The sequence below is a fragment of the Calidris pugnax genome, unplaced genomic scaffold (genome assembly GCF_001431845.1).
Source record: "Calidris pugnax isolate Ruff unplaced genomic scaffold, ASM143184v1 scaffold24, whole genome shotgun sequence".
In the NCBI taxonomy this organism is placed as follows: domain Eukaryota; kingdom Metazoa; phylum Chordata; class Aves; order Charadriiformes; family Scolopacidae; genus Calidris; species Calidris pugnax.
In genome coordinates this window covers 20,274,397-20,293,557 of record NW_015090922.1, presented here as the reverse complement: position 1 = coordinate 20,293,557, position 19,161 = coordinate 20,274,397, and the positions used below count along the sequence as shown (strand labels likewise).

Here is a 19,161-nt window from a genome sequence, read left to right as displayed (position 1 = left end):
AATGAGTGTCCCTTTTAAAAAGTGGAAGAAGACGGAAAAACAAGTTATCTGATTCTTGCTAGCTCTCTGCCTGCCCTCCCGTCCCCTCTAGGTGACTGACGTTTGCTTGCTTGCTTGCTTGTTCGCTCTCACTTTGGCAGTCCTGGGAGGAGCGATCAGGTCTCTCAAAGTTTCTTGGCAACTTACTTGACTTCTGATAGGTTTTGGGGGAGATCAGCATCCAAATGTCCTTGGACAAGAGGTTGTAGCTGTGAGAGTGATGGCTATGGCTTTTTTGGTTACACCTATGATGAGAATTTGCCCCAGTTCCATCAATGCTTGCTAATTTCCTGCACAGCTGAGCCAGCATAAACGTCTGGTGTAGGCAAGGAAAACGAAATTGTTATTAGTCATAAACTCCAGCAGACTTAAGGTAAGTTCAGCTTTTTTGGACTATGCTTGAGATTTGGATGCAGGTCCAAGGTACTGCAGCTTGGCCAGAACTATGGTGGAATCTTGGGCAAATTCCCAAAATGCCTCCGGAAGGTTTCTAGGGTGGCAAGATCCGCAGAGCAACATTCCTGGAGCTGCTCAGTGATTAATGATGAACTCTGTAATAACATGTTCACTCCAAATATTTCTGCTGTTTTCCCTTCTAAGCATGTATTTAGAAACAGTCCATGGAGACCTTTGTGCCATCCATATCCATCAGAGTCCTTGGCTATTCTGTTTGGCTGCCGCGGGGGACAATGTGAATGAGGGAGAAAGACAGCTGTATTTAATAGTGAAGCTCAGCCTGGGAGAAAGCAAAAGGGCCTGGGGGAATGGGAGGAAATAAAACTGAAAACATTGCAGCTATGGCTTGTGGATTTGAATGAGAGAGAAACTCCTCATGAGCCTTATTTGTAAGGGTCGTTTAGGGATATCCTTTTTGCAGTCCCGAGTCCTTACCTGCTGCTAAGCGATTACACAATGTTAGTTGAGATTTCAGACATTTTATGCAATCGATTGCTTCTAGGAGAATGATAATCAGAGCTGAAGGCCGCCTCTGTGTGTTGTATTTCCAACTCTTCTTGTTTTAGCCCAGGTCCAACAAAATTTTTCTAGTTTTGACAGATGGGTGTATATTCTTACTAGAGTCCAATTTTTTTAATATAAAAATTTCTGTCCTCTCTGGCCATGGAGGACCAAATATTTTAAGAAGATTGAAGAATCTGAAACTACAAGTTAAATATAAAAAGCCTCATATTCCCTAGATTTGTTTGATTGTTTTTACTACCTATTCATTGTATTTGAATATTTCAGGGTCAGTATCTATATTCCATTAATCACCTGTTTATATCTATAAAATAGTGTCAAGATATTGAAAAGATTAAGAGGTTATTAAGATGTCTTGCATCAAACCCTAGCCACAAAGTCCTTCGGAGATCCTCCGAGTGTTATCTGAGGAAGGTAAGTGCCATGCACACAGGAGAACTTTTTGGTTATTTGCAAGCAAAAATTGTGCCTCCAATTTTTGAGACACTTGTGCAGAATCAAAATGAATTCTTGGTAATATGTTTGATGGCTTCCAGGAAGTGGAGGAAGAAAGAGGGAAAAGCTAGGCACAATCTTGTTTAAGCAAGAGGCCAGATATAATAGTGCCTTCTCACTGTGTTTTGTCTAGTTGTGTGTACATCTTCAGTCTTAAATTTGGTAGAAATTCTTATTTTCACTTTCTTTCATTCCCTCTTCTCTGCTGGCCCTTCAAGAGAAAGAGAAAGAAAATGGGGCATGTGTGTGGGCTGATGATTCGAGACAAGAGACTACTGAGAACTCCTACAAAAAGAAAGTTAACCATAGTCTCTGAGAACACTGATAAGGAGTAAAGCACTGACACTTGATTTTAAGCAGACACCTCAAAATCAAACAAGCATCCAGATTTTTATTTCAAAACAATGTTGACCTCTGTGCAAAAAGTACTTTCCAGATTGCTGCTTCAAAAATAGAACCTTTTACACAATTTGCCCTTCTTTGGATTTTTCATATTCTCTCCTTACTTACATCAAAAGAAAGAAGAACAGCTCTGCAGCCCTGCCCCTGAGGATGGAAAATATTCTAAATAGGACAGAGCACATACGTGCAGTCCACACACTGATGTCAGCAAAATAAATAAAGGGTAAATTGTCAAAAACCAGTGGCAGCACAAGCGAGTGGTGCCGCCTGCTGGCTTTCTGGAAGCTGGGCTCCATGCTGGGCACTGGAGGCTGTGTCCCCCGGGATCATCATACAGGTGCTGAGCGAGCGAGGAGAGGGGTCTGGTATTCAGTGATGCAATCTGATGGTTGCAGCTGAAACAAAACTGCTTGAAGTAACTACATCCTTTGTTTCTGTGTATGTTACAAATCAGTCACATAAAAATACCGGAAAGGACTGAAGTGTTAATAAGAGGAAAGTAAGTCCATGTCACATGGCTGTAATAGCTGATACCAGCACAAGTCTGTTCCTCAGATCTAAGCAATGCTGAGTGACTTCTCTGCTCCAGATGATTTCAGTACACAACCATGTGATCATCAATTTATCTCATTAATGCTCAGGAGTAAATTTCAGGATATTTGTAATGTTCTCTGAACCAGACATGCCGGTTTAGAATCTGTTTTTAACTGGTAATTCTGATGAGCAAATATGGCCTGTTTTTAGGTGACTTACATGCTAAAGCCTAATGAGTTATTTTAAAGTTAGAATGTCCTAGTTTCAGCTTCACCTGCTGGATCTTGTTACTTATTCCTATAAAGAAGATCGGGCATTTTCCATAAAAAGTAAAATTCCAGTGTATTTTATAAAAAGAATTAAAGGGCTAGAAGGACAACCAGAGCTCTTAATATTTATCATGGCTATGGAAGCATTATAAGACATAAGAGAAATTAGAAATAACCTCTCTTCTGCAGAGGCAGGTATTGCTGTTAGGTATATAATGAAATCTAAGCGCACTCTTCTCCAGGCCCATTAAAGAGCCTCTAGTGGTGCTACATCAGCACTTAACTTTGTTTGTGATGCGTCATTTTTTAACAGATCCCTGGCATGCTGCCATTAACTTGGTTTTATGCCTCTCTTGTGTTTTCTTAGTTGCAGGCCAGATGGTTTCAGCATTTTATGCTTCCTCTGATATGGAATCTGACCACGATGCTTCAAATTACTTGCAAGGTACCTTTCATTCCACATGCTATACTTCTTGCTAGGTATTGCAGTGCATTCAGCATTGGTCACTTCACCTAAAAAACAAACCTAGAAACTTTTACACATTATAAGCAGCGTGGAGAGCTTGTGCCTGAGCACAGATGTCAATGGGCCTTACTGTTCTCCTTGGAAGTCTGAATTACTGTTGGGTTTTTAGGATAGGATAGAGCTGCTCTGAAAAATTCCATTCAAAAGCTTAGTGCATCAAATGACAAACTAGGCTGTGACATGGAGATAAAGCAGTGGTTTCTACTATCAGAACCTTTGCGTCCTTCCTCTCCTGCTGAGATCTTTTGTAAAAGCAAGTGAACAAACCTCCTGTTGGTGAGCATATAACAAGCCTGATTTGATGGGCAGGGAAATATTGCTGCTCAGTAATGTCAAATGCAAGAGCTCCAGTTCTTCATTCTCTTCCTCATTTAGGTAAATTAACTTCCTCTACAGATTTCACTCCTCCTTGGCTAATGGGATAACTACCTCTCACCCTGCTCTGATTAACTTTATGGATGCTGTCATGCCCACTCCTAAATGTGTACCTGAATTTGAGAATTCTGGAAATGAAGTCCAGGCAGGGCAGCATGAGGATAGGAACTATGAGGGAAATACTTCTTTGCTGTACCCAGAAGGGGATAGGACTGTAAAAAGGTTGTTACTGCCATGTACCTAGGAGACAGGGATATTTTTGGTGGCACAGGAATATTGAAAAAGGATGAATATCACAGAATCATGGAATGATAGGGGTTGGAAGCGACCTCGGGAGATTATCTAGTTCAACCCCCCTGCCAGAGCAGTCCACCTAGAGCAGGTTGCACAGGGTGGCATCCAGGTGGGTTTTGAATGTCTCCAGAGACAGAGACTCCACAACCTCTCCGGGCAGCCTGTTTCAGTGTCTCCTTCTCTGGAGACATTCAAAATCCACCTGGACAAGTTCCTGTGCAACCTGCTCTAGGTGGACCTGCTTTGGCAGGGGGGTTAGGCTAAATGATCTCCAGAGGTCCCTTCATACCCCGTATCATTCTGTGATTCTGTAAGCACAAATCCTGTCACGTAAATGAATTGCACAGTCTCCTTTTTGGGTTACAGTGGCTATGTTTTAGAGTTCATATATCATGAAGAAAATTGAGCAGTCTGAATTTTTAAAAAAGTTAGTAATTCACCCATTTGCTTATTCCATAAGATAGCAAGTGAACTGATCTTATGCCAGCCTTATTTCTTAGTTGTTTTGCATTCATGATGGCAAAAACCCTCTACCACACTCCCTTCTGTTTTAGAAAATATTTCTGTTACCTGCAGTAAGAAGTTATACAAGCCTGCTGCTTTTGTTTTGCAAGTGTTTTGAAAACAGTCAAGTTTCAATCTGTCTCTACCACCATTATAACTGCCTTTATCTTTTTAAATTTTCTGGAAACTTCTGAAAAGAACTTAGCTTTGTGATGGAGAATTGATGTGAACTGTTACAGGGCAGGTACAAAGATCCTTTGCCTGTTTATTTGTTTTAACAGTATTTGGGTTTGAATTTAGCTATTCAATCAATAGGTATTTGGTAGCTGGTAGTGATCTTTGAGCGTAGAAACCCAACGCAACTCGCTAGAGGGAGCTCAGACACAGTTTCTAAGCCTAGCAAGGCGCTACTACATCTCACCCTGTTACCTGCCCTGTGTTTTGTCGGTAAATCTTTCTCATTAACTTACAGTTTCTGTGTGGGCACCTACATAGCCTGCGTTATGAAAAGTACGCTGAGCTTTCAATTGCAGGTAATTTGCAAATCAATACTGAACTGGGCCAGGGAGGTCTCAAACTTTAATTTGTTTGTCAGCATTTGTATATATTACCAAAATACTTTTTTCCAGACCACAAAAATGGGTCAGAAGAGATTTGTTTCCCCTCCTCCCTGTCTCTCCCCTCCTAGTGCATTCCTTCCCCTTCATTAGATCCATTAGAGTTACGTAGTGACATCCTTCTGCTGCACATCCTGCTTCTACAAACCAGAATATCTACCTCAGATGCTCTACTTTCCTGAGTATCACACCTCACTCAGACACACCTTTTGCCTTTTCCCATCTACTGCGTACACCCGACCTAACCCACTTGCCTACCCAAAGCACACTAGGCTTCAACAATACCCTGTGCTTTGTCTCATTCTTTCCCCTTATATTTCCTTGCTCCACCATCCTGAGCTGCAAACTCAGGTTTAGGTACCACCTGGGTTGCTGCCAGAGGTATTTTGAGAGGAGCAGCTGAATGCAGTATGTACAGCAGTGAGGTTATGTTGACTGGCTGCAACTGCTGTTGTGAAACCGTTTATCTAATGTTCAGGAAGTGATTAATGAGTAAAGACCTTTATAAATGTGCTTTCCTTGTGGGCAGGCAGTTATCTGCCATCAGGCAGTCCTCCCCCCATCACACACACTCTGATCACGTGGAGTTATTTGCTCTTGTTCAGACAAGAGTCAGCACACAGCAGACTTGGAATCCACTACTGCTGCCACATAAGGTGATTTTTTCTTCAAAAAATACTTGTAAAAAAGTTTATGTGCCATACCTTGCCATACCTAAAATACCAGTATGAGTTAGAAAAAGCTGTGATTTATAAATGTGACAAAAATGAGTGGTCATGGTTTTGCAAATGTATAAAACTGGACAATCTGGGAGTCCTTCTTTGCTTGTGAACAGACAGTATACAACCTGGAAGAAAGAAGTACTTGTGGGTACTTTGCATGAAAACTGACGTATTCAAATGTACTTAACAGAGATATCTGGGTGTGGAGCCAGGCCTTGGCTGCCCCCCAAGAAGTTCTATAGGCAACTAAAGTCAGTAGAGTACAGAGAACAATATCAAGGAACTGTATATTTTTGTCCAAAAGCAGTTTTGTCTAATTAAAGCATATAGATATTTTCCCTTTATAATGACCTTGCTTAAATAAGATACAAGGAATATTTTAAGAATGATTAGACTCTGTTGTTATATTCACAATGTATCTGAGGGAAAAGTGGCTACAGAATTTTACAATCCAGTCTAATACTGAAGACTGCAGATGGTAAAGAACAGGCAATCTATCTATCTGCTTGCACTTCCTGCATCGTACGGCTTCCTCACAGTTAACATACTGGTGCCTTGTCCCACCTACTTACACACCCAGTTTCACGTGTCCTGTCTGTTGGCAATCACCAAATCACTGGTCTCATCCTCCTATCAACACCTCCCTTGCTGTGAGGAATGGGTTGTGCTGGTCAAATCACTGTGTCAGCCATGTTTGCTCAGGTGCACACCTCTTTCTGTATTCCAAGTCCTTCACTCTCCATCCCTAGAAGCTACATCCTCAGATATTTGCAATGTGTTATCATGCCTCTGTAGCTATTTTTAGTTTAATGATATATACCTTGAACTTTGGATTTTTCCTGGAAAGTGTCTCCATACCTACTCCTCAATAATTCATTATTTCCTGAATGATTTTCTTGGACCTGTCTGCAATTTGTCAGTACTCATTGTAGTGAAGTGGCTGAACCAGAATGCAATGTTTTAAACGAGACTTTCAAATGGAAACAGATTTTTATTTCCTCTATGCAATGTGAAGCTTCTACATTGCTAACATCTCCCACATTTGCCAGCCACTGGGCAAAACATTTATCCCAGTTTCTTTTAGCATAGCTGTATTCTGGGTTTTAACTTCTCTGGTACAGATTAGTTTGCCTTTTCTGAATCCTTTCACTTTTGGTTTCTTAGCTGTGTTTAAATTATTTCTCTGCAACTATCGAAAAAGTTTCAAATCTCTAGTTGTTGGCACCAAAATGACTACTGAGCTGTGAGGTAAGGCAGAGTCCTGCACTACCCAGCCTGAGCATTCTGGCATTTAACTCTCTATGTCTTAATTTACTGTGCGGCCACTTTTGCTATAGAGTGTTCTAATACAACATTGGTATTATCTAGTGTCAGCAGAAAAATGTGCTCTTCCACTACACTTTATTGTTTTCTCCATCTACTGAAAAAAGTGTACATTTATCAGTCTTTTCATACCTGTAAGTGTTTCAATGTCAGTGTGAGAAATCACAATTGCAGTAAGTATTGATTGAATAGCCTGAACTCCAGTGGCAATCAAAAGCTTTGACCTCTGCTGTACTTCTATTGGTCAACGGTGCCTTCATTTCTTCTTTGAACAGTTTGTTTACAGTTGTGTACGAATGGGAATGTGTATACAGCTTATTAAAAAATAAAAGGGTAGGATCTGCAGGTGTCACAGGCTTCCATCTGTTGTTTTGTAATCTCTCAATTTAGAAAGAAGCAAAATAGGTGGAATTAACTTTATTTATTATTTTTATTTGGCTTAATATATATTTGGTTGAAAAAAAATACATATACAATATACATATTGTATATGTGTATTTAAGATGGTCCTGCATTTGGGTCAGAAACACCCCATGCAACACTACACGTTTGGGTAAGAGTGGCTGCAAAGCTACCTGGTGGAAATGGGCCTGGGGGTGTTGGTCAACAGCCAGCTGAATATGAGCCAGCAGTGTGCCCAGGTGGCCAAGGAGGCAAACAGTATCCTGGCTTGTATCAGGAATGGTGTGGCCAGCAGGACTAGGGAAGTGATTGCCCCCCTGTATTCGGCACTAGTAAGGCCACACCTGGAGTACTGTGTCCAGTTTTGAGCCCCTCCTGGCAGAAAGACATGGAGGTGCTGTAGTGTGTCCAAAGAAGAGCAATGAAGCTGGTGAGGGGTCTGGAGAACAAGTTTTATGAGAAGCAGCTGAGGGAACTGGGGTTGTTTAGCCTGGAGAAAAGGAGGCTGAGGGAGACCTTGTTGCTCTGTACAACTACCTGAAAGGAGGTTGTAGAGATGTGGGTGTTGGTTTCTTCTCCTAAGTATCAAGCAATAGGACAAGAGTTTTGCCTCAAGTTTTGCCAGGGGATGTTTAGATTGGATATTAGGAAAAATTTCTTCACCAAAAGGGTTATCAAGCATTGGAACAGGCTGCCCAGGGAAGTGGTTGAGTCACCATCCCTGGAGGTATTTAAAAGACATGTAGACATGGCACTTCAAGACATGGTTTAGTGGCAGACTTGGCAGTGTTACGTTAATGGTGGGACCTGATGATCTTAAGGGTCTTTTCCAACCTAAATGATTCTATGCTTCTATGATTTTACTTTTTTTTTTCAAAAAGGTTAGGTGATATTTTAATTTTAAAATGAAGTAACAGTAAAATAAATAAAGCATTACTGAAGTGACACATGCAGCAAGCAACTCTGTTGGATTCTCCACAGTTTGTAATTTCAAGCTCCTCTTTTTTGTCCCAGTCTAAATGGTTTGGTTTATGACAAATTCTTAAGTTCTGTATGAGGTGGCTCTTTGGAGCCTATTGCTTCTTGATTATAAAGCAATATTCTGCATAAATAAAGGATAAGATACTGGCAATAAGATCTGTGGGCTTTGTTCCAGAAGCATTTGTTCTCACGGTCGTCAGTACTGAGTAACTGCAGCAGGTATACAGATGCCTGCCTTTTTATTTTAATCTCTTATATACTCACCCACATAATTCTTCATACCCTGCAGCAAATTACACATGCATTGTTAATCAACCCTATTTCCCAACACCTCTGCCTACTCTTATGCTCTATTTTTCCTATGTTATATAGTAACTTTTGCAATGATGCAAGCCAGTGATTTTATTTCATCCTTTGGAGTACAAGACAATTACCATGTTGTGTTTAAAAAAAAAAGTCTCCATACAGCATTGTGCAACTGACATGATATTTCACTCTTTCTGCTACCTCATTATTATTTTAATTAAAAAGTAGTCATGGAACAACATCTACATTTCCACTCTAATAAACAAAAAGTACCCTAAAGTTATAAATGAGTATAAAAAAATTTACCACAAAGATTGGTGTCTAAGAAGTATATAAATATTGATAGCAAGGATTTTAAGAGAATGCCTACTGCATGAAATGAAGGGTCATACAAGTGCTATTATAAATGCTTATACAGATTCCTGAGGCTCTAGGTGCTACAGAAGAAGCTAGCAAAGGGAGGCATGCCTCTTTTTATTTCAGGAATTTGAAAAGATACTGTTTGTGTGTGTGTGTGTGTGCACGTGCATGCGCTTGTCCGCTTCTCTGTACCAAAGAAATTGGCAGGAACCTCTTATAATTGAAGTTATTTTAGAATGAAGCAGTCTGCCTAAATGAGGCTTTAAATGACGTACTGAAATATTTAAGTATCTGTATGCAGATACACATGGAAAAAAAATAAGCACCTTCAAATCAGAAAAACAAGACTTTAAAAGAAACAGCAATATCTGTTCTTGTGAGCTTCTAAAGCTGATTCAGGTGGGAACCTCTGTTGCAGAACTGCACTTGGCAGCAGATCTGGCATTTTCTTGTCTTCCTATTGGACAAGGAAAAACTGTAAATCATCCTACTGCTTTCCCACAGAATAATTTTTGCAATCTTGCGTTGGCGACGCTAACTAGGGAGACAGGTTAACCTTTGCTTTTAGTCAAGACTGCTGTAAGCCTTCCACTTAAAATCAGAGCCTTGATTGCTATTTTGAAACCTACCTTTCTACTTGTTAGTTTCACAGGCAGAAATGTAAACTGGTTTAGAAACTTGGCTTTTTGTTCTTTTTTACTCAGCGAGCTGGAGTGAAAACTCTTCTGCTTGCCAACCACAGATCTCTCTCTCGAGAAATAAGTTGGAGCTACCATAATGATATTTTACATGAGCCAAAAAAAAACCCAAACAGGTTTGTCTAGCACTTTGATGTCTCTCTAGTTGGTTTTCAGGTGTCCCTGGTATCCCTCTGCAGCTATGAAAGCTTGATTTCTTGCTTGTGTAAGCTGCAATGAATTATCATTCAATAACATTATTCATTCAATAACATTAATTATCTTGCTCCAGCAGGGGTGTTTTAAAGAAATACAGCTGACATTTAAAAGTGGATGAAATCTTGAGAGTTGTGGATTGATAAACAGGGTAAATATACCCAATTTGGTGTAAAGTTTCAGTCACTGAGAGTAGACAGGGTTCTGAGCACTGCAAACAAGCTTGTCTTGCCACACCACTGCCTAACACCACAATGCAGGTCTTATCAAATACATATGGCCCAAGGAAGCTTGTGTAGTTCTGATTCTTTACAAATGGTTGAGTCAGAGTCATAGCTTTATAAATTGCCTTGTTTTCTGGGAGTGACAGGGGAATGGATGTGAAAAGGGGATAACATGCAAGAGGGAGAGAAGGCAAGAGAAGGGGCAAGCTTCTGGAGCAAAGGGATAAAGAAAGCAGGCTGGGGATTGCAGCCAGCCCTGCAAGCTATGTGGGAATCCCTCTGTAATTTGCAGGGTCCTTACAGTCTCCTGTCACTGAACAATTTTAAACATTAATGCAAAGTCTGAAGATATAACGATTTTTGTTAACTTCAAATTAGGGGAAAAAATATCTATTGCTTATTGTTGCGATGTTTTTTCAAAGGTTTGGAAAAGGAGAAGGGAAAGTGGAAGACCAAAGACAGTAGCCTCAGAAAAAAACAGACTTTACTTTTAGAATTGGTGGCAGAAGAGAAAAATTGAGGGCAGGAGGAAAGTAGCTTAGAGGAGTTCAACAGTACCATGAGCACAACTGGAAAGGTAGTAGGAGACCAGCTTGACTAATGAGACGTTCAGTGACCTCAAGCACAAGAAACTGGTTTTGCAGGGTTGCTCTGAAAATCTGATCAACAAAATGATCTAGATTAAAAAAGAGCACAAAAACCGCCTTTGTCCTTCCCTCCCCCACTCTTTGTTTTTTGTTACACTGAATTGTTTCACTGATACAGCAGATAGTGTAGGCCTATAAACAACTGCATCAGCACTACTCAAGGAGTTGATGCCAATTCTTAGAGGTGAGGATCTCCTGCTGCCTCAGAGATGAGATGTTTAGAATGTATTCAAAGGACATTAATCTTCAATACAAATCTGAGATGGGAAAAGACTGGCTAGGCAGCAGTGACTTGGAAAAGCCTCTAAGGTGAACAGATTATGAGCTGCAGGTGCATCTACAATGTGACATTTGCCAAAAAAAAAATAAAAAGACAACTGGGATAAATCCTGGCACATCACATAACCTTCTCAATTGATTTAGTAGTGACAACGTGAATGTAGGGCCTAGTAGTGGACACTAGATTTTAAGAAAAATGCAAACTAGCCAGAGAGACATCATAGGAGAACAGGAAATATGTATGTATGAAATGGCCTGTGAGGAAAGACCAAAAAAAAAGAGTGCTTTTAAATCTAGGGAAGACTGAGGAGATGCATGGACCTTTCCAGCTTTGCAGCACCTTTTTTATACACTCTTCAGGGATTAAATGTTTTACCAATGTCCTCTAGAAACAGGAGAAATAGTACGGGGCTGCAACTACAGAACGTGGAGATCTGGCTCCTTGTCTCCAGCCATATGTATAACAAAATGCAGGAGGAGGTTTCTTGGGGAGGAATGTGAAAGTGTCTATGACTAGTGGTTTTAAAACAGGTTAGACAGGCATCAGTCAGGAATGGTTTAGATATGGCAGATGCTCCCTGGGAGCCAAGGCCAGCGAGCAAGACTCACACGGTTTCTTCCCATGTGACTTGCTGTGAACCTCTGGAATCCAGGTGAGAAACCTGGCCACGAAAAACACAGAAACTATGACCATACCTCACTGCACTGCAAAGTTGCGAATGCTCCTTACCTCGTGGCTTTGCAGGGTCACTGCTTCTCCCCACCACAAGGGTAACTTCCAATTTTGTGTTGTTCTGCTCTTCTTGGTGAATGAAACACAAATATTTCCTGTAGTTGGGGAGGAAACAGAGTATTTCATTTTAGTTAATGAAGGTTTTCTTTTTGATTGGTAACAGTCCACAGTTCATCTGTATTACCTGTGCTGAAATGCTTATGGCAACAGCTTATAGTAACGAGTTCTGCTCATCAGGAGAGATGATGCCTGCCACGGGACCAATAATGATGGCATCTCTCTACAAATGTTGTTGCTTAACCTGCTGGGCTCCAACACCTCCTGGCCGTACCTCGGTACGCTTTTATTTGTCCACGGTATGTTAAAAATCCCCTGGGAGATTGCACTTCTTCCCCTTTCCCAGCTGCTGGAAGGGAGCACATGGTGTTTCTCCCCGGCAGGGGCCGAGGGCTGAGCCGCGCTGTGGCTGAGGTGATGCGGCAGCGTCTGAGGGCCCGCCTCGGGAGCGGAGCGGGGCCGGGCTGTGGCACCGACGGGGCCCGGCACCGCGAGCCCCTCCAACCGCCGCAGCGGCTGTAACGGCAGCCCCGCGAGCCCCTCCAACCGTCGCAACGGCTGTAACGGCAGCCCCGCGAGCCAACCTCGCGCATTGCCCGCGCCGGCGAAGGGCGGGGCCTGGGCGGAGCCTGGGCGGGGCCGAGTGGTATCGGGCGCTGCCTGGCGCTGACCGGCAGTGCGGCGGCTCTTCTCCCCATGGCGGCCGGCGGCGACGGAGGGGCCTGCGCGCCCCAGCGGCCCTACGAGCTGGTGGTGTTCGGGGCCTCGGGCTTCACCGGCCAGTTCGTAGTGGAGGAGGTGGCGCGGGCGGCGGCCGGTGGGGAGCTGCGCGGCGGCCTGCGCTGGGCCGTGGCCGGGCGGAGCCGGGAGAAGCTGCGGGCGGTGCTGGAGCGGGCGGCCGAGAGGCTGGGTACGGGCCGCGGCCGGGGGGGCGTGTGGCGCAGCGCACTGGTGCGGGGACGGCGGGGCCTGCGCGGCCCCGTCCGTTGGGAGCCGCCCGCGGGCGTGACGGGACGGGACGGGGGGCGAAGCGGGGAGAGCCCCGCGATGCCGGGGCCGCGGCGGGGAGGCGGCGGCTCGGCCTGTGGAGAGGAGGGAGGCGGCGGGCAGAGGTCGGTGACGGCGGTCTCCGGTGCGCAGGGAAAGCGGCGCTCGGGGCGGAGGTCGGCCTGCTGCTGTGCGATGTGAGCGACGCGACCTCGCTGGCCACCATGGCGAGGCAGACCCGGCTGGTGCTCAACTGCGTGGGCCCGGTGAGTGCGGGGGTGCGGGCGGTGCTCCCGCGGCCTCCAGCGGGCGCGGCTCCCGGCGGCTCTGCGGCCCGCTCCGCGGGCGGGAGAGCCGGGGCGGCCGCCGGGAAACCTGCTGCCGGGCTGCGGGTGGCAGGAGCCGTCCAGGTGAAGTGCGGCTTTTTGGAGGAGAACCGCAAGTGCCGCCGCGCGCTGTCGTCGCCTGAAGGTTTCCCACCCCGATTTCTGCTGCTGTAGTTCGCAGACAGTTCTGGCTGAAGTGCAGCGGGGTTTGTTTTCAGTCTTTCCCAGGCAGCCAAAGAAACTGCTTGTGAAGTGGGGAGGAGCTTTGGGTTGGGCTGGGATGTTTGAAGCGGTGCTGGGGTGTAAAACAGAGCTGGAAAGAAGCTCGTGGACCTGCTGGTATAGGTTCTTGGCCCTTTTAAAACTACCAGCTGTGCTGTTTCCAGTGCATTCAGAGGGGATCAAAGTGCAAGAGTTGGACGGAAGGTCTCTGCAATTCAGAGTATTTAAGTAGGGAATATGCTGATAAAATGAGTGCAAAAAGCGTAACTTGAGATTGGATCTATCAAATTGGCCTGGGTGATCTTATCTTATGAGAGGAGTACGGTGGAGTAATCTGTGGAGCAAACTCCAGTATGAGCATGAAGTTTGTTATGCTGTGCCTTCTCTCCACCCCACCCTCAAGAGACTACAAGTGCTATTACATTTTTTCCCCACTTAGCAAAATCGGTAGCCTCTGAGTGTTACTTGCAGATGCGTATGTTAGAAAAAGCATGTTGGGTGAGTTGTGATGTGCGGGGATTATTTTGTTATGTGTAGTGTTTTTTCCTTTGATAGTATAGGTTCTTTGGAGAGCCTGTGGTGGAAGCTTGTGTTGAAAATGGTGCAAGCTGCATTGACATCAGTGGAGAACCCCAGGTATGTGACCCTAGAAAAATGCTACCTTATATCAAGGATCTGTTAAAGGAGTATCTGTTCGGTGTGTTTCATGTTTCTGCTAATGGTTTTGAACACAAAGGCAAATTCTGCCTCCTGATCTACACCTTCAAGGTGCATTAATTTTTTGTTAAAGTACGGTAAGGTGTTTTAGTTGTATAGTTTTTTTACTTTTACACAAAAGCCTCTTAGTTTCTTTCTGAAAATCCTAAACTTCTGAATTGTGCTTCAAGCCTCAGTTGTGATTCTGTGTAAGAATTTTGCCTTGTAGATCACACATCACATTTCTTTGCATTGCTGCAATGCTTTCATATGATAAAGCAGGAATAATATATATCTGTCTGAAAGATGCTCGTCAGAGGCTTGGAAGTATGCTGGGTGCTGTGATACAACAGTAAAGTGTTGATGGCTAATCTTGGGTATGGCCAAATCTGGAGTTCTGCTTAAAATATGTGTTCTTGTCTGTGTTTAGTTTCTGGAAGGAATGTACCTGAAATACAATGAAAAAGCTGCAGAAAAGGGAGTGTACGTCATTGGAAGCTGTGGCTTTGACTCAATACCAGCGGACATGGGAGTACTATACACCAGAGACAAGTTGAAAGGTGACTAAAATAAGTGTGACCTTATGCTGAAAAACAAATGCAGATGATGCTTTCATATAGTTTCCTTAAGCAGTAGTGCTTATGTGGAGACTTTCAGTCTTTCTTTTTGCCTGCCTTTATGAGCTGACTGGTTTTAACCAATGCTGGTAGATGAAAAATTTAGAACTAAATCTTACTCCCATTAGATTGGAGGAAATTGGTCATTAGGTGGAGGAGAGATTCGAGGAGAGGTTGCTCACAGAGTGAACAGAAGCTTCAGTTGTCAGCAGCAGGCTGTCCAGCCAGCACGTGGACATCTCTGGGCAAACCTCAGCACACTGTCTCTTGTGAGAGACTTGTAGGGAAGAGACAGTGGGGACAAGAAGGCTGAGGGAAAGGGATCACAAATTAGTGGTCATCAGATTTCATGAGTTTTCTTTTTCTAGCACAAGTACTGAGAAGCTGTTACCTGAGTGTATGGGACAGTGCCATACAGTGCCTCTTTCTTTAAGAGCACCTAGATGGTAACTGAAGAAGGATAAATACATTTGAGAAAAGATGTGAGATTATTTAATTCTATGCAAATAGTACTTGGTCCTTAATCTCAAATGAGGATAGTCTGTTCATCAGGCCTGCCTTTCAGTTGCAAGGGCTGGTAAGAGTATCCAAATGTTTTGCTTTTATGGACTGTTAAAACTGCCATTAAGTGGGATTGCTTACTGGATCTGACTGGAGGGAGAGGAGAGGCATGGAAATGAGTATCTGTTGTTCATGGGATTATACTTTGATCTTTGATGTCTGATACTTGTTTTGAATAAAGATGTCTTTTATCTCTTCCTATTTTGACTTTATGGTGTTATCACCTGGCTATTCAGTTACTTGCCCACACAAGTGGAGTTTTACAATGTCTGAAGGAACTGAGCAAAAGACAACAAAACAACTCCTCTAAATTCTGCTTTGTTTTGCTTTGCTGTCCATCACAACTACATGTTCTTAGCAAAAAACAGGCTATGCTAAAATTAAATGTGTTAGGATTTCTTGTGTGGGGTTTTTTTTGTAGAGTTTGGGTTGGGTTTTGTTGTAGCTAAGGTCTACCAAAATCTGTCAGTCCCTCTTGGTTTTCACAGCCTATGTCATATTTTCTTTTGAAACTAGAAGAAAAACTAAATATGGCTCTGAATATTCTTTTCCTTTTTTTCATTTATTATTTACATCATCTCATTAACTAGATAAGACAAATGAAAAACGTAATGAGTATAGTGTTAGTGACCCTTATTTAAGTACTTCACATAAGAAATTTGATACTTGCTGACTAAAATAGCTATGGAACTTAATCTTAGTTCATTTTACTTTGAGCTAAAGATGTGACTCTGCCTTTTCAACTAATTTTATCAGTGGCCTGCTGTTGGAGTTTGCCAGAGTATACTCTGGCTTTGTGAACTAATGACTGTATATGCCAAGTAATGTTTTCTTCTCCCTTAAAGGTACCTTAACTGGTGTCGAAAGTTTCCTGACAGTGAAATCTGGGCCTGAGGTTGGTTGGTTTATACCTTCTTGGAAACTCGAGATATTTGTGATGACACCGCTGTAGCCCACTAGAATAACTGTCATTACTTTAATTCAGATGAAAGAACAAAGTGGCAGTTCACTGATGATGAGTCCAAGAACTTTAAGAGCTAATAAAAGTATCCCAAGCAAACACCCTTTTGTAAAGCTCATTTGCATAGAGTATCTGCCTAAATTTTGTTGTGTTAAGCTGTTTGAAAAACTATGTGGTTTTTGCAGAGATGTGGGAAAGATTCATATACAAGTAAGCTATAACAGATACACAGTGTATTGCCAGTAATCCTAGTGGATTGCTGTTGGGGGATTTTTTTTTGTTTTCCATGGGGTGGGGTAAGGTGTGTTTCAGTATACTTTCATGCATGAAATCACAATACATACATGTAATAATTTTAATTGTGTAATATATGTAATAATTCTGAGGTTGCTATTAAAATAATACATGAAACCTTGAGATACTGAATTAATTACTCTTCCATGGTGTGTTACCAGGGTGCTTGTATACATGATGGGACCTGGAAGTCAGCTGTTTATGGCCTTGCGGATCAAGACAACTTGAGGAAGCTTCGAAAAAAGATAGGATATGCCCCTGTTCCAGTAGTTGGTGCAAAACTTAAAAGAAGGTACAAGAAGCGTAAGATGTGAAATGTGCTATTTTCTGACAGTTACAGTATTTATTTTAAAAGTTAAGATACTCTTAAATACTAAAAAGATGCATTTAGGATTTCAATGTCATACAAACATGCAGATGCTCATCTAGTAGAACTGAACGTAAGTTCCATTTTACTGATTCATTACTGTTTTAATGAAAACGAGAATACATCCCAGCATTTACTGGGTCTTAAAATGAACTTGTTCTAAGAGACCCTTAGTGATGTGGCAAACCTGAATTTCATTTCAGAAGTGATCAGTAGAAGGGGAAAAAAGAAACGTGAAGAGAATAATATTTTGATTATCAAATTCATTCTTGCTGTAGCGTATGGAATTTTGAGTTGAGCATGGGTAAATTTGGAATGAGTTGCTTTCAGTGAAAAGAGATAATGTAAAAATGCTTGAGAAAAAGCCGGTATTGGTAGGGCTGTTATGATCAGGTTTTTTTGTTTTATCTGAATGTTTTTTTTGACTTCTCTTTTTTTTTTTTTTTTTTTTTGCAGAGGACTTCTGTTTTACAATCAGGAATTTATCAAATTCATTCTTGCTGTAGCGTATGGAATTTTGAGTTGAGCATGGGTAAATTTGGAATGAGTTGCTTTCAGTGAAAAGAGATAATGTAAAAATGCTTGAGAAAAAGCCGGTATTGGTAGGGCTGTTATGATCAGGTTTTTTTGTTTTATCTGAATGTTTTTTTTGACCCTGTCTTTTTTTTTTTTTTTTATTTGCAGAGGACTTCTGTTTTACAATCAGGAATTCAAAGAGTACTCCATTCCATTCATGGGATCTGATGTTTCTGTTGTGAAACGGTCTCAGCGTTATTTGCACACAGAGTTGCAGGAAACACCTGTAAGCTACTGGTTTTTGTGTACTATGTCTTTATTACCATTTTCAACAAATCTTTCCTTTATGTAATAACTGTTCTTAGTGCAGATCTGGGTTTCTGTAGTTTAGTACATAGTAATGAACTGTGATGTGCTTTTGCTTCTGTAAAGAAGGAGGCTTGTTCTATTGGTCATCTTTGGAAGCTGTTTGACAGGTCCAGGTTCTTCTGGGTTTCATACCACTTGATACTCTGCCTGATTGATGAGCTTACTTATTGCTGTTAGCATAATAGTTGCAAGAGTCTCTCACAGGATTCGCGTGCTGCCTGGTTTCTCAGTATGTAGTTGTGGGGAATGGACGCCTTGGGTCACAGAAATATTTGAAAGGTAGGCTTCTTGATTGTCAGGAATGATAAATACATTACATTCTGTGCAGAGGCTTTTTGTTGTATCAACAGAACTTCTAAAAGCATCTTAATTGCAGTCTGTGTAACTATAGTCAGGTCAGTATCATGTAGTAAACATTCTGATAAAGAATTCATATGCTGCTTATTTGCATCTGGAGAATTCTTTGATGCTTATGGGGTCTGGTGTGCAGAGTAAAGGCAACATGAAGTGGTGGTGGTGGAAAAGATGTTTAGTTCCTGTTTTCCGTGGTTTCCTGAGGGCAAACCAGCACTGACAATCCGTATAACAGCTGTGCAGAATCACAGGCATCAGTTAAGGCAAAATAGCACTTCAAAAATATACTTAGAAACTACCAATGAGAAAGGCTTGCCATTGCTAGTCCAGAATTCTAAAGTAAGGCCTCATTTCTCTTAAGCACAAACAGGAGGAAAGATCATCTTGGGAGAAGAGCATGAAATCAGATACCAAAACACATCTTTCTTTAAAGTTTTCCACTCTTATTTACCATGCTCACTCCCTCACCATTCTGTAGTTATATTGTTTTCTCATAATGAATTATGAGTGAAGCATTATTCAAAGAGTTGCTTAAAACTAAGGCAATTGTTTAAGGCCCTATGAACAGCTATCTGTCATATCAAACAATTGCACCCTAGTTTGGGGGTAGGTTTATTTTTACAAATGAATTGATGCAAAAATTTCAATGTAAATTCTGTCACTGAAAATCCGTTTTTGCCTCAGGTGCAGTATGGCGCTTATGTAAACGTAGGTGGTCTTGGCTCTGTTATCAAGCTGATGTTTGCTGGCATTTTATTTCTTCTTCTTGTGAAGTTTAGCTTTGGAAGAAAACTTCTGATAAAAGTAAGTGTTCAAAACACAAAAGAATTAAGTGGACATATTTTTTCCCCTCTGCCTTACTGTTGGTCTTTTAATTTGTCATCTCTTTTTTTTTTTTTTTTTTTTTTCTTTTTTTCCTTTTCATTAACCC

At 42.0% G+C, this 19,161-nt stretch overlaps 1 protein-coding gene and 1 long non-coding RNA gene across 2 annotated transcripts in view; one reads left to right on the top strand and one right to left on the bottom strand.

Annotated features, from left to right (window-relative positions):
- LOC106893075 overlaps positions 1-12,301 on the bottom strand; it is a 49,066-nt gene extending 36,765 nt beyond the window's left edge. Inside the window, exons 1-2 of the long non-coding RNA XR_001412991.1 lie at positions 12,088-12,301; positions 11,901-11,998 (exon numbers count right to left, since the gene is read on the bottom strand). This is a non-coding gene — a long non-coding RNA (uncharacterized LOC106893075). The remainder of the gene's footprint in view (positions 1-11,900; positions 11,999-12,087) is intronic.
- A 310-nt stretch (positions 12,302-12,611) lies between these two features.
- Positions 12,612-19,127, top strand: SCCPDH (saccharopine dehydrogenase (putative); the record flags this gene model as incomplete). The annotated part of the gene is made up of 8 exons (XM_014950400.1): positions 12,612-12,870; positions 13,101-13,213; positions 14,051-14,131; positions 14,622-14,751; positions 16,215-16,264; positions 16,786-16,916; positions 17,676-17,793; positions 18,915-19,127. Coding segments are annotated over exons 1-8 (1,050 nt in total), but the record flags the coding sequence as incomplete, so codon positions are not given.
- Positions 19,128-19,161: the final 34 nt, after the last annotated feature.